Consider the following 14,313-nt stretch of genomic DNA (forward strand, 5'->3'; position numbering starts at 1 on the left):
GCACCGCTAAGAAATGCTCAAAACTCTGCTTGGCATTCAGGAACAAACTCCTAGAGGAGGTCGTAAGGCACAATAGGCCAGGAATAGATGTGCTAACAGAAAAATCTGGATAATAGCCTGGGAACTCATTAACTGCTTTCGTGTTCAAGCCTTGGGGAGCTGGTAATTCACCTCAAATGTTACATTAAACCTCAATTTAATTGAAAAGCTCTGAAAGGGCCACAAAAAGGGACTCATTTTCTTTTTAATAATAATAGCTAAACAGCTAACGTGATTGAATGTTTACCAATGCAGGGCACTGTTTTAAGCACTTTACTCATTTAAAACTCATTTAATCCTTCCAACAACCCTGATGGATATGTGCTGTTATTATTCTCATTTGACAGATGAGAAAACTAAAGTCCAGAGAGTTTAAATGACTTGTTCCAAGTTACACAGCTCATAAGAAATGGAGCCTGGATGCGCACTATGGCAGTCTGACTCCAGAACCTATGTTTTTCTACCGTCGCTACTGGTAGCAACTTCAAAGAAAGATGCAAACAGAACTTAATGGGAAGTAATGCAAATTAGACTGTGCTCATGATCTTGATGCCAATGTCCTCAAGCATGTTTTAGAGGGTCACTTGCAATAGTATGAAAGTGGACATTTTCATGATTTCATTCACTACACCAAGTCGGCCTCTTCTCAGGCATGTTTCCAAGTTAACATTTAATTATTGTTCACCAAGCAGTTGAAATTTCTACCTGTCCTTTACCCCTTCTCACTCTCTCATCATCTGATCCAAATCTCTGACATGAGATTTTGCACACTAGAATTAGAGGTGCCCAAAGAACAGAACTGAGACTCCAAGCTTGTTTTTATTCATTTTTGAGTTCCCAACACCCAGTACAATGCCTGGCATGCAGCAGACACTCCATAAAGGTTTGTTCAAGGAAGACAGACAGGCAGGAACAAACTGCTGTCTAGGAAGCAGACCTAAAGCAAACATGAAAAGACTTTGCCTCTTCTTCTTACTTATTCTGAGTCAGAGTTTCAACAGAAGTTTGGTCTAGAGTTGAGTTTTGTTTTTGTTATTGTTTTTTGGGGGGTGGTGGGTGGATATTACCTGCAACTAGACCCACATATTCTCTTGAGGAGTCTAAGGATATGAAAATAAGAGTGGCCATAATGTTTTGGGTGGGACTGTGCAAGTTATTTCTAACTAAATTGATGTGCATGCACGCCTTCCTGCCAGCAGAGATTTTATGTTGGATTACACTGTATTTGAGCACATATTTGGACTCACCTTCATATAAACCATCAACTTCTCTGCTTCCACTCCCTTACCTACACACTCCTCTGCGAGGAAACTAGGGAAACCATCTGGTAGGGGATGTTTCTGGAGCTACTTTCTTCTGGCTCAGAGCAAACTGTAATAAACTCTAGCAATACCCAGCTCTGGGAAGGGCAGGAAATGACACATGTCCCCACCCCAGCAGCTTTTGTTAAAAAAACTGAGTGACTTCATGATATGATCATGTGTGCTGAGGAATGTACACTCTGAACCAAAAGCTGCTCATCTCGGTTTTTGGGGTGTTTTTTAAGCAAGGACTATTAGACAAAGCTAAAACATTTCAGTAATTTTGTTTCAAGGCCAATTCATGTTTAAAAGTTGATTGGAAATTTCAGAATATCCCAAACATTAAGACCTAAAAGTCCTTTGTTCTATCCAGTAGTTTCCTTCATAACAAGGCATGAGTTTATTTTTCTTGCGTGTCCCCACAGCCAAATCCCTTGTTTCCTTACTTGTGAACTATTGCAGCATCCTTCTTGTTGCTTACTCCCAGCTGCTCCCCATCCCCACACCATTCTGTATATTGCCACTAAAATTTTCCCCACCTGGTAACTACAACCTATCATTGCTTTACATAGTCCTCCAGTGATCTCCCAAGACACTGTGACATCATCCAGCTCAGTGATTCCTGAACTAGGAATGGCTGCACTCAGAATCACCTGGGGAGGTTTTTGTTTTAATATAAATTCGTGGGTCCTATCAGAGATCTATCAGATCCAAATTTTCAGAGGCTGAGAAAATGAAAAACAAAACAACTCTCCAGCTGTTTCTGATCCAGAATAACCAGGTATTTGGGAACCCTACACACCTCAGTCCGGCCTTCACGGCTTTTCACCCAATTAGTCCTGCTCTATTGGTCTCTTGCTATTATCAGCTCTTACCCTTTAACCTCAAGCTTGCTTCTTGACACCCATTCCAGGTACAACACGAGTCCTGACTTTCCCACTCTCAAATCCTGCATCGGAGTTCTCCTACATACGTGACTCTTGACTTTCCTGTTGTTCCAAGTCACACTTTTCGTCCTCTCCAAACTACCATTTTGAGAAATTTCCATGGTCTAATTCCACCTACCAATTCAATCCTAGATCTTTCAATGTATTCTTTTAATCAGTCAATGTAATGTCTGTTTTTATGTTGCCTATTTATTGCCCTGTCTTCCCAATCAATAACGCCCCAGGAGCAGAAACCACGTCTTATAAGTCTTTGGTTACGTTAACTATCTCATTTTAGCCTAAGGAAGCTGGCCACGCCCCAGCCCTGACCATCTGGACAGTGAAGGGAAAGAGGTCTGCAAGGCTCTATAGGTGGGTTGACTCACTTATGCTATCTGACCACATTTCCTAAAAACTAAAATCCATCCTGGTTCCTCCAGGCCATACTTGGTCCTGTGCTCCTAAATAGTGATGCCAAACAGGAGGCAAGTCAATTCAATTCAACTCATCAAAGGAGAATGTGCTTTCTGCAGACAAGAGCTAAGGCAGCTTTAGGCTTTCTTCATGGATATGGGTGCAGTCTAGACAAACAGGCGAACAGCACACCACTGAAGCACGGTTTAATAAACCAAGGAAGAATAGTAACAGACTCATCTCCCAACTTTCACTGAAAAAAATTTGTCAAAACTTGAGTAAAATACAAATACAGTTGCTATTTTCTTTACTTATTCTAATTCATGCTATAGCTATTTTTTTTAATTTTATTTATTTATTTTTCCCCCAAAGCCCCAGTAGATAGTTGTATGTCATAGCTGCACATCTTTCTAGTTGCTGTATGTGGGACGCGGCCTCAGCATGGCTGGAGAAGCAGTGCGTTGCTGCACGCCCGGGATCCGAACCCGGGCTGCCAGCAGTGGAGTGTGTGCACTCAACCGCTAAGCCACTGGGCCGGCCCTCACAGCAATTCTTAGTGAGGAGACAGGGGAGAAAGATAAAATTGATTTGTGCAATGAGAAGATTTAGAGCACACAGTGATAATCTCTTTAGTCAGAGAACTAGGATTTCCAACTACTTCCCTGTATGGTAATATCACCTAAGTTTCAGTTCAAGCTGAGCTGATGAAATGTGGGAAGAGCAATTTGAAAATAAATTTTAATTTGAAGCTTGAGCAAATCCAGGATTACTGCAAATCTATTTTGAGTATTGAACCATCTTTTAAAGCAAGTGCTTGTCAAAGTTAATAAGGACTCCTAAAAAATAAGACTTCAGATTTTTCTGTCTCACCCTTCTCAAGATTGAGTTTGGAAAAAGTGCAAGACTATCAATTATTTATCATGAGCTTTAGCTCCCATTAGCTATTCAAGAGTCAGCTCTGGCCATACCAATTCCTTCCTTCTTTGAATTAATATAACATTTCCAGTTTGAAGCACATAATCTACTACTTTAAGATTGATCTCGAGCCGGCCCCATGGCTTGGCGGTTAAGTGCGCGCGCTCCGCTGCTGGCAGCCCGGGTTCGGATCCCCGCCGCGCACCGACGCACCGCTTCTCCGGCCATGCTGAGGCCACGTCCCACATACAGCAACTAGAAGAGTGTGCAGCTATGACATACAACTATCTACTGGGGCTTTGGGGAAAAGGAAAGGGAGGAGGATTGGCAATAGATGTTAGCTCAGAGCCGGTCTTCCTCAGCAAAAAGAGGAGGATTAGCATGGATGTTAGCTCAGGGCCGATCTTCCTCACACACACACAAAAAAAGATTGATCTCTAGTTTTGTATATGTAAATTTTATCAAAGCTCATGAGCAGGGATATATTTCTTTGAATTCCTCACAGCTCTTAAAACAGTGTTTAGGGCACAGAAGAGGCTCGTAAATACTTGGACTGTAATTTCATTGCCTACCCAAACAGACAGAGGTTACATTAGAAAATGGAATGCTGCTCATCCATTCCTCATGTGGTGGACCACACTGACAGTTACTGACCAGTCAATAAATGTTAAATAATGAAGACACAAAAATACATTCCCTTAACGTCCAAACTAAGTCCTCTCTACCAACACTGACGCCCATTTAGAGTAGTGGCGATAAGGGAAATGACCTTCACATAAAAAATTATTCCTCATTCTCTCACATTTAATATACATACTTGAAACAACTTTAACCCTTGATCGGGGGCAAATCACTACCATTTTCAATGTGTGTTTTTCCTGTCTCCCCACCGAAGAGGTAATCTCCGAATGAAGCAGCATTCCATTGCATGCTCCCTAGCACTTGGCACAGGTGTTCTGTACATGGTGGGCACTCAATTTTTTTTAATCAATATTTTCCAGAATATAAAATCTCATGGTATTAAATTTTTTTCTTAATATGATCCTTTACAATGATTCCAAACATTTTTACCCACACATAAGTAAAGGAAAAGCCCAACAAGTTGTTTAAAAGTTTTGTATTGTGTCATACAAACTGTCTTCATATACAAGTGCATAAGTGAAAAACTTTTCTCTCCCCTCTCCTCCCCAAACATCACAGTAGACCAATTCTTGCTAATATATCATGAAGTTAAAACATATATCCCTTTGTGAATTCTAAACAGCTAATTCTAGAGACTAGCTTCTAAATTTTGTAATTTACCAATCTAGTATGGACATGAACAGTTCCAGTGCTTTTCAACTTGTCCCTGAATTTTTCTCTCTTCAAAGTTCCAGGCAGTAATTGATTTTAATGCCCTCAAATTGGATAAAGCTGACTACTTAGAGCTTATAAATTATATCACTAAAAATAGAGCTACGACTTACACGTATTATACCCCTCATACTATTTAGCACCATGAATAGAATTCTCAATACTAATTAATGGGCTAATTAATCCAACGATCAAAATAATGACAGTGATAGTCTTAAAAGACACTAATTTGTTATTTTTCTTATATACAATACAGATTCCCTCCTGTTTTACAGATCTTTCTAGCAATGTTCTCTGCTGCTTTGACTATCTCAAATAATGATATAGCTGTCAACTTCTTCCTTGCTGCTACTAACAATTCCATAGGTCATTAGTAACGAGAAGCTAAGGCATTAAACTTAAAAGGCTCCAAGCTAGTTTAAATGTTGTGAAATACTGTTAAAATAGAATTGCACTGTATTTCTTTTCACGCTTCTCCAAAGTGCTATGATTCCTGAAAGATTTTTGTCCTGCATAGATTCAGATTCTGGGTCTTTCACTTTTGGATGGCTTGAGTACCATAAAACATGATTTATTTGGTGGCAAAATCATTTCCAGGAGTTTGAAAAGGGACCACTACACAGCTAAAAGAGTTACAATCATCACTTTTCTTTAAACCTAGAACATATACCACTGACTATAAGGAAAAACACAACAACCCTGTCTTTCTGCCTGCAATAGAAATGGAAAACAGTAATTTGAGCTGTGTGCTTTTAAGTGGTGCTACATAAAGTCATGTTTTTAGAGTTTAAAGTGGACACAAACACTGCTTCAGTGACATTTAATGTTCAATATAGACTACATTACTCTTAGCACTTTTGCACTTAATCTCCACACATAACAAATTCAGATATCAAAATAATCCTGATTCTAAAAGGGAGAACTCACCACCAATATTTAAAGCTGTTTCTTCCCAGGACAACAGTTTCTCAACTATGCACAGGTATCAAAGTGGTATTCTCTTAGGCTAAGTTTTGTCAAGGCTCAGACTACCCTGAGCTGAACTTAGCAAGGTCCTTGTAAAGAAATCTTCAATGAGAAACTCAACATATGGGAATTTTAAAGCTTCAAGACTGGCTCATTAAACAGAAATACCACAGGCTTTCTTCGAGCAGTGAGTCTAGTGATTGTCAACGTCAAGGAGGCACATACACAATTTTACTCAAACTCCTGATGTCACTTCTGTATGGAAAATGCAGTCAGTCTGACGAAGGGTCTAAAAACCATTTTGCCAGGCCTACCTCTTCTAAAGAACACGGGGAAGCTAAGGGAAAACATGAGGAAGCAATTATTTTAAATATATTGGTGCGTGCATATCCAGCGAAAAAAATGAACCTGCACAAGGCAATGGCTGTCCCAACCAAGGATTTAGATTAAACGAGAGTTCAGTAATCCAGTAATGGTTCCCGAAGTGTTTACCTTTGAAGCTAAAGAAAGGCAAACCCTGAAAGGAAGAGTAAAATAACCTCATAAGAGAAAGCTTCATTACATTTTATATGCTTCTGTTTGTTCTCATCTACCCAGCGCATCTGGGTCAAACGTGTACTTCTTAGAAGAGCCAGGTTCATATGGGAACACTGTTCTGATCCTACCTTTTGCTAGCCAAGTTCCTGCAAACAAATGGCCTGATTTCCCCAAATCTCATCACTCCATTATCTGCAACAGGAGACAGTTCCACGGCTATTTGCTGAACGTTAGCACCGATCTCTTTAGCACGGATTTCCCTCTATGATTTTGTTCTGTCTCCAGGAAGCAATAGAATAGAAAAGACTGAAGTCCTTCTCTGGGATAGTCCCAGGAAACTGGAGTTGAAAGATAATGTGGAGTAGTGCACGGCAAAAAATTCCTCTTGTGAGCTTAGTCAAACACACATGGTATACATATTCCCCTGGGTAGAAACAATTGACATTAATTAATTAATATCAGCAACAGGACCCAAAACATGGGTGATCAAATTCTAATGAGACAATTTAAAAGTAGACAGTGCTCCACTGGGTTAATAAATCAGAATTAGCTAAGAGACAATATTTTAAATACCACATCATTGAAAACTCCTAGTAGGCATGTTCCCTTCATCAGTTACTTTTAAAATAACGGTCATAACAGGAGAAAGAGCAAGCACCATGCTCACTAATGCAGGTTACTGGACTGCTTTGATTAAGCACTGCAGTTCACAGATAAACACTCCACATCTTCCCTTCAAGTTATTGAATCTTTCTTCTTCCGGAATGGTGATTTTAGTCTCCTCCATACACTGTTTCTGGGTTTAGATTTTTTCTCCATGGCCAGTACTGCCTCTTTCTCTTTCCTACGTATCTCCCGTACAAGGGCATGGAATACATCATCGATGTAGTAGCGGTAGGCAGCAGAGGTCTCAAAAAAGGGACAGCTAAATTCTCGGGCCAAAGCCAATCCTTCTTCCTTGGTGACCTTTAAAAATGTAAACATGAGAAAATTTATAGTGGTAACAGTGGAAAACAATTACAACTGCCCCAAAAAGTGAAAGGGCTACCTTAACAGGAAGAGAGCTCCTCAACTCTGGAGGTGTTCAAGTAGAGTGTAATGATTTTTGTAATGTTGGGAGGCTGGATTACATGACTTCTAAGATTTCTTCTGCCTTCAAATTATGTGATTCTATTTCTAGTCTATTTTAAAGATAACTTTTTGGGACAGGGAATAGTTATAGATATCAAATATGCCATTTTAATTTTCTTCATACTTTACATTTTAAGAAGTAAAACACAAGGCAAAGAAACATATACTTAAACTACCATACTAAAAACTATAAGGAACCTAAAATCGATATATCCAATTATGGAAACACCATAATTTCTCCTACTTTTGGACATTTAGACTTTTTCTAATTTTGTGCTACCATAAATAGCCTGGCAACAAATATTTTATATATAAATCCCAGAACAGATTTTTCAAATGGGAATTAACTGAGAAGCATTAATGAATTTAACTACTGTCAAACTACTTCCAAAAGGTTTATACCATTCATGGCTTCCAGTAGTAGTTATGAATGTTTTACTACACCTTCAAGTCTACACCAAACAGCAAAATTTAAAACATTGTTGCTAACTTGAAAGGTATCACTTATTCTAAAATCCTCTACAATTTCTCTTACTCTCCCCTTCCAGGGCTCATAATCCTCACCATTAGGAAGTATATCTTGAAGTCTAACCCAAGTTTCTCCCGTTACAACATAAACAGATTTATTTCTGAGGTTTTAGGAACTGAATATGCCATGGTCCAACACTTAATGGGTATTCTATTTGTCATCTGATTACTATCCTGTGGATTTTGTCTTGTAAACTGATTCCCAAAATCCAGATTTTATCCAAAATAATAGAAAATTAGTAGATATAGGGAAATTTTCAAGGTTAGGGAGAAGCTAATTTTGAATTTTTATTTTAAGGCAAAGGAATCTATAAACCGAGAAACAAAAATGACTAATCCCACAAGATGACAGCATTTTTTTTTTTTTTTTGAGGAGGATCAGCCCTGAGCTAACATCTGATGCCAATCCTCCTCTTTTTTTGTTTTTGGCTAAGGCAGACTGGCCCTGGGCTAACATCTTTGCCCACCTTCCTCTACATTATATGGGACGCCGCCACACCACAGCTTGGCAAGCGGTGCGTCAGTCCGCGCCTAAGATCCAAACCTGCAAACCCCAGGCCGCCGCAGCAGAGCACATGCACTTCACTGCTACGCCACCCGGCCCGCCCCAACAACAGCATTTTCAACTCTATCCTCACCTGCCTTAGCTGCTTTAAGTCAGACTTGTTTCCCACAAGAACCACAGGTGTATCATCAGTCCGTCGAACTCGATAAATAAGCTGTTTAAACTCCCGAACTTCATGGAAACTTCGACGATCAGTGATAGAATAACAGATGATAAACCCTTCTCCTGCCCTCATGTACTGATCCCGCATGGCTGTAAACTCTGCCTGGAGGGAAACAAGGTCATTAATGTATTGATGCAACCTAGAACTACACACACATTAGCTATTTATTTCAGATTAAAGAAGAGATATGTTGATTACCTGCTATCCTGAGTCAGAGTGCATGAAAAATTAAAGAGATGAACTAGTGATCTTCTTTGCATAAGCCTTCCCTCCCCTTCACTAGAGTGAAAAGACTTTTACTCATAGCATTCTGGGATTTAATACCTGTCCAGCCGTATCCAAAATGTCCAGATTGGCAGGCTCGTCATCAATACGGATCCGGATTTTATAAGCATCTTCTACAGGAGGGAAGAAAGGTGTCTATAAACTCATAAACACAGGAATATGCAGCCTTATTTTAAAATCTGTCTTATGGAAAAGCAGATTACACAGTTCTTTAAGTGCTCAAATTTTCTAAGGAAGCATGCTAAATCCATTAAGATAAATAAATTAGGTCTTCAACCAAGGTTTTAATTTTTTTTCCACATAAGTGATGATGTAAGTTTATCTATAGCTTAAGTTTATAAGACTTCACCTACAATTCTAAGCTAAAAAAGGACTCTGAGAGATCTTCTTAAAAATATTAGGCCAGAAAAGTAACTTTACCATTTATTAAAGTTATTAGATGCCAGGTATTATACTAAGTAATCTATATACATTAACTCATTCAATAGTCATAATAATCCAATGAGGTAGGTATCATTATCTCCATTTTACAGATAAAGAAAATTAAATTCTAAAATATTAAATGTGTTCCCCATATTACACAGTTTATTAATGATAGAACCAGAATTAAAACCAAGAGCTGCTTGACTCAAAAGCCTTATGTACTTAACCATATGCTATAGTTCCTCCTAATTTTAATACTATAGAAAAAACAAAAATCATAACTTATTTTACTATTTTCTAAATAATCCATATTGCTCCTTTATGAAAGCAAATTTCTTTATGCATATTGTTATAGTAACCTTGGAAAATATACGAAAGTAAAAAAGAAGAGAAAAAGCCCACTCAACATTTCCATCATTCAAACAACTGCTGCTTATATCCTGATGTATTTCATTTTTTTTTTTTTGTGAGGAAGATCAGCCCTGAGCTAACATCCATGCTAATTCTCCTCTCTTTTGCTGAGGAAGACCGGCTCTGAGCTAACATCTATTGCCAATCCTCCTCCTTTTTTTTTTTTTTTTACCCCCCAAAGCCACAGTAGATAGTTGTATGTCACAGTTGCACATCCTTCTAGTTGCTGTATGTGGGACGCGGCCTCAGCATGGCCGGAGAAGCAATGCGTTGGTGCACGCCCGGGATGCGAACCCCGGGCTGCCGGTAGCAGAGCGCGAGCACTTAACCGCTAAGCCACGGGGCCAGCCCTGTATTTCCTTTTAATATTTTTTCTTGATCCCTTGTTTCTGACTCTTCCTCAAAGATGAAGAGTCCACTATATCAATGTTTCCCAAACTACAGGTCAGGATCCTTTAGGATTAGCGAGTTGTGAATGAATTTAATGGGTTGGGACCAGCATTAAAATAAACAAGCAGAAACCTAAACTAAAACAGAGTGCACTACACACCACATGTAGTGAGGTAACTATAGTTTCATGATATTTTAATTACCTATACATATGTGCACATGTATACATATATGTATACACACACATACTTAGATGTATACTGATTACAATGTAAAGTTTTTCTTCTTAGAGTTAGTAGCCAAAGTTTGAAACAAAATGCACTAAATCATAAACTCAATGTGGGCAGACACCACATCCTTTTGTTTACCACTGTACCCCCAGGGCCTACCACAGTGCCTGGCACACAATAGAAACTCAAAAAACATAGTATTTGCTGTTGAATCAGATAATATTGTCAGGAGAGTAGCCGATTTGGGGAAAAAAAAGTTGACAGATTCAAAAAAGTAACTCTTTCAGTGGACAAGCATATGAATTTTACTTTAAAGAAACGAAAAGATACTCCTGGAGCTCTAAGTAAATTATCCTAAGCCCTAAATTGATTTTATTCCTAGAATTCCCACCATAGTTTGAATCTCTGAACAATGTTCTAAATTTAATACAGTACATGAAAAAACAAAAACTGTTTCTATTTTCCCTAATCCACAGAAGCATCTACTATATAAAATAACCACACCCAAAGCTGGGTTAGCATAGAACACTCATTGGCTTTATGGAAAACAGAGCAGCAGAGGCCTGACCCAATGGAAATCCTTTCTAGAAACCCAGTGATCCTGAGAGAAAGTGTCACATCCTGAAAATTCTAGTAGTATGGCAGACCTTCTGTGCCCTCCCCTATTCCCCACCCCCATTTTTCTTTTATCCTGAGATATAACCGCTTAGAATCAAACCTCCTTCCTTATGGTTCAGGAAGGACAGTAATGTTCTTAGTCCTTGTAGAGAATAGCAATTAAAATTTTTTTAAAAAGGCAAAACAGGGCCAGCCCCGTGGTGTAGCAGTTAAGTGCGTGCGCTCCGCTGCTGGTGGCCCGGGTTCAGATCCTGGGCGTGCACCGATGCACCACTTGTCAGGCCATGCTGCGGCGGTGTCCCATATAAAGTGGAGGAAGATGGGCACAGATGTTAGCTCAGGGTCAGTCTTCCTCAGCAAAAAGAGGAGGACTGGCATGGATGTTAGCTCAGGGCTGATCTTCCTCACAAAGAAAAATAAAATAAAATAAAAATAAAAAGGCAAAACAAAATTACTTTTTACTTTAATAGTGTTTTGCCAACAATAGATTGTTAAGGATTATAAAAGACATATGGGAGGACTTTACTACGTAATGAACTTGAGGTATAAGGAAGTAAATGAATGGCTTCGAGTGGAAGAAGTCCAGGCTCTGCAAGTTTGGGTTGTAAGAGTTCAGCAGGCTGGCTCTACTTGTTTTTCTGCTTCCTTTTGTGGAAGTTCAAACCAGCTGACTCATAGTTACAGAGTCAGTCTCAAGGCAGACCCTTAGAGAAGTGACAGCAAAAGGCTTCTGTTAAGTGGTCTTTAAACTTTTCCTTTAATCTGGCAATAGAGTATACTAACCATAAAAATATGACAAAGAAAGTGCCCCATTAATGTTTAGTAAAAGACAGAGACTAAAGATGGCTTATGTACACACAGAGCTAAGGAAACATATAGGAAAAAGAAATATTCATTTGTTTACCAACTGCTATGGTACTCATTGTTAAATCCTGAATTAGACACCAAAAAAGGCTCAAAATATAAATAGTTAAAAACTGTTTCAAAAAGTGACACCAAGAAACTTTTATGGGGTTTATTTGGAAACCTAAGTGATAATTTGACTTACCAATGGTGGGATCATGATCTTCTGGGAATCGATGGCTGATGAACTGCATGGTCATGGCTTCAAAACAAGAAATGAAAGTTGACATCTATACAAAGGTGACCCACAGAAAGAATGTCAAGTATCAACATTGCATGATAGCCAGTCTCCCATTTGGTTTGGGTGGAGGTCATTTGTTTTAAGTACTTTTCATAGTCTTGTAAAATGGAAGAGAAATGTCACCTACCACTTTTCCCTACACCACCAGCACCCAGCATCACGAGTTTGTATTCCCGTGAGAGCCCTGCAGGGCTGCTACAGTGGCTACCACCTGGGCGACTTCCAGAATCCATTGTCCTCTTGGAGAATCTTGGGCTGTCCCGAGGAAAAGGCACCTGGAGAAAGAAGAAAATATTTAATCCAGGATGGAGACACCATGATGACAGTACTGGAGCCAGGGCCCTACCTTCTCACACTCCGTCCTATTACTCCTGCTCCCTACTGTAGTCTTTCCGGCGGCCCAAAGAAACCCCACATCCTCACCTTCCCTCCAGGACAGTTAAACGCATCACAGGTTTTCCGAATTACTTTTTCCAGAGAGAAAAATAAAAAGAGACAAAGAAATCTGGAATTTCTTTTCAGACTGGGGCACCAGCACAGCAGGGAGGAGGAGCTGAGAAAGCTGAGGTTTGGGGACCAAAGGAACACTCCCTTAGGCCGCAGGGGTCCTCTCAAGCCTGCGGCACCGGAGGTCCCGCCCCCTCCCCATTCTCCTGCGAGACAGCTCCCCTCCCTCAGCGCACCTCCGCCCGCCATCATGCCCCCTACCCCTCCGCTTCACGAGCCGAGCCCTCGTTCCTCGTACCCGTCGGGACCTGAAGGCCACGGCCGGTCAGTTCACCCACTTCGTCCTCCTTCACTCGCCGCGAGGCTCCAGCACTGACCTGTGACCCCTCCCGCAGCCGGGGAAGATGGCGCCACCGGCCGTAGGGGCGGGGCTGCCCCGTGACGTCCGCCACCCGCCCCGCCCCCTCCGGGGAGGGCCAGCTCCCTTCCAGGTCTTCAAACCCAGTTCCGCGACTCACCGCAAAAGAAAGGCCGTTTGGTCGAGTCCCATACTCAGGGTGCCTGCGCACGCGCGCGCGCACACACACGTTAAAACAAATTATAAAACAACCGTTTACACACAAGTCAAAAAAGAAAGGAGGATGTCATAACGGACACACAGGGGACCTCTAAAGTGAGTAACAAGTTACTCAATGCTGTTTGCGATAAAAGACGAATTTGGCCAAATGTAATGAGGAAACAAGAGGAAATGGGTACCCACCAAATCCTCCCAAAAAACAGGGCTGAGATCAAGTTTTCCACTTAATAGCAGAAAGAGCAAATTTTCTCAAAGGAACAGCTACAATGACTTCAGCTTTTGAAAACAGTTAACAGTCCAGCCTCCAAGAACAGAGGAATGTTCACAACATTCGCGTTAGACTAATCCGAGTTCTGTATTTTAAACATATATAAATAAGATATTTAAAAATTCGGTTGTTTTGTTTTAAACAAATGTACTACTCTCCCAGGTGGCCTTGAATTAAATACAGAAATAAGGTACTATCACTATATTCCTCTATTTAGGTAGCACACACAGGTATTAGAAGAAACTTGACACTGGGAAATTTTTCTGTTGAAGTTTCTGTCCTCTCTTCTTTTTTAAGAATGTTTTTCCAAGAATAATTTGTATTTCTTTTAAAAATGTTTCATTCACTCATTCCCTTGAACTATGTTCAATAAAGGAGGGCTAAAATATGAAATTGGAAAACATCCAGTGTAATAATCTTTTATGTTTTCATCTGGACTTTTTAACTGTCGTCTTAATAGTTTGTAACATTGTGAAATTTTAGTTGTACATTATTATTTGTCCATCACCATATAAATTCCTCCTTTCACCCCTTGTGCCCCTCCTTCATCTGGACTTTTAAGGGTTTACTTTGGAAAGTCATAAATCTCTCAGAACCATATGCAAACTTTTGGGTCCATGTGTGCATTTTTCTGGTGGGGTTATAATTTCATTATGCTATGAATAAAAAAGCTTATGAATTT

General features: G+C 39.9%; 1 protein-coding gene across 2 annotated transcripts; it reads right to left on the reverse strand.

Annotated features, from left to right (window-relative positions):
- Positions 1-839: 839 nt before the first annotated feature.
- On the reverse strand, positions 840-14,293 carry RIT1 (Ras like without CAAX 1). Of its 2 annotated transcripts, none has more exons than XM_058539412.1 (6): positions 13,085-14,293; positions 12,467-12,614; positions 12,244-12,300; positions 9,163-9,236; positions 8,749-8,940; positions 840-7,417 (listed from the first exon to the last, which is right to left on the reverse strand). In XM_058539412.1, exons 2-6 carry the CDS (start codon positions 12,570-12,572, stop codon positions 7,187-7,189), a joined length of 660 nt encoding a protein of 219 aa, XP_058395395.1. In that variant the 5' UTR covers positions 12,573-12,614; positions 13,085-14,293; the 3' UTR covers positions 840-7,186. The 2 variants fall into 2 exon arrangements, with proteins under 2 accessions (XP_058395395.1, XP_058395396.1); XM_058539413.1 differs by lacking the exon at positions 13,085-14,293 and adding an exon at positions 12,763-12,912.
- Positions 14,294-14,313: the final 20 nt, after the last annotated feature.

This window comes from Diceros bicornis, chromosome 4 (genome assembly GCF_020826845.1).
Source record: "Diceros bicornis minor isolate mBicDic1 chromosome 4, mDicBic1.mat.cur, whole genome shotgun sequence".
In the NCBI taxonomy this organism is placed as follows: Eukaryota; Metazoa; Chordata; class Mammalia; order Perissodactyla; family Rhinocerotidae; genus Diceros; species Diceros bicornis.

What these genes read in the sequence shown, in the direction of transcription:
- RIT1 (XM_058539412.1), bottom strand. Translation starts at nt 12,572, where the DNA reads ATGGATTCTGGAAGTCGCCCAGGTGGTAGCCACTGTAGCAGCCCTGCA. An exon ending in TGGTGGTGTAGGGAAAAGTG is followed by an intron (nt 12,301 to 12,466) that starts GTAGGTGACATT and finishes CTTGTTTTGAAG; the next exon opens with CCATGACCATGCAGTTCATC. An exon ending in TTTTGGATACGGCTGGACAG is followed by an intron (nt 8,941 to 9,162) that starts GTATTAAATCCC and finishes GTTTCCCTCCAG; the next exon opens with GCAGAGTTTACAGCCATGCG.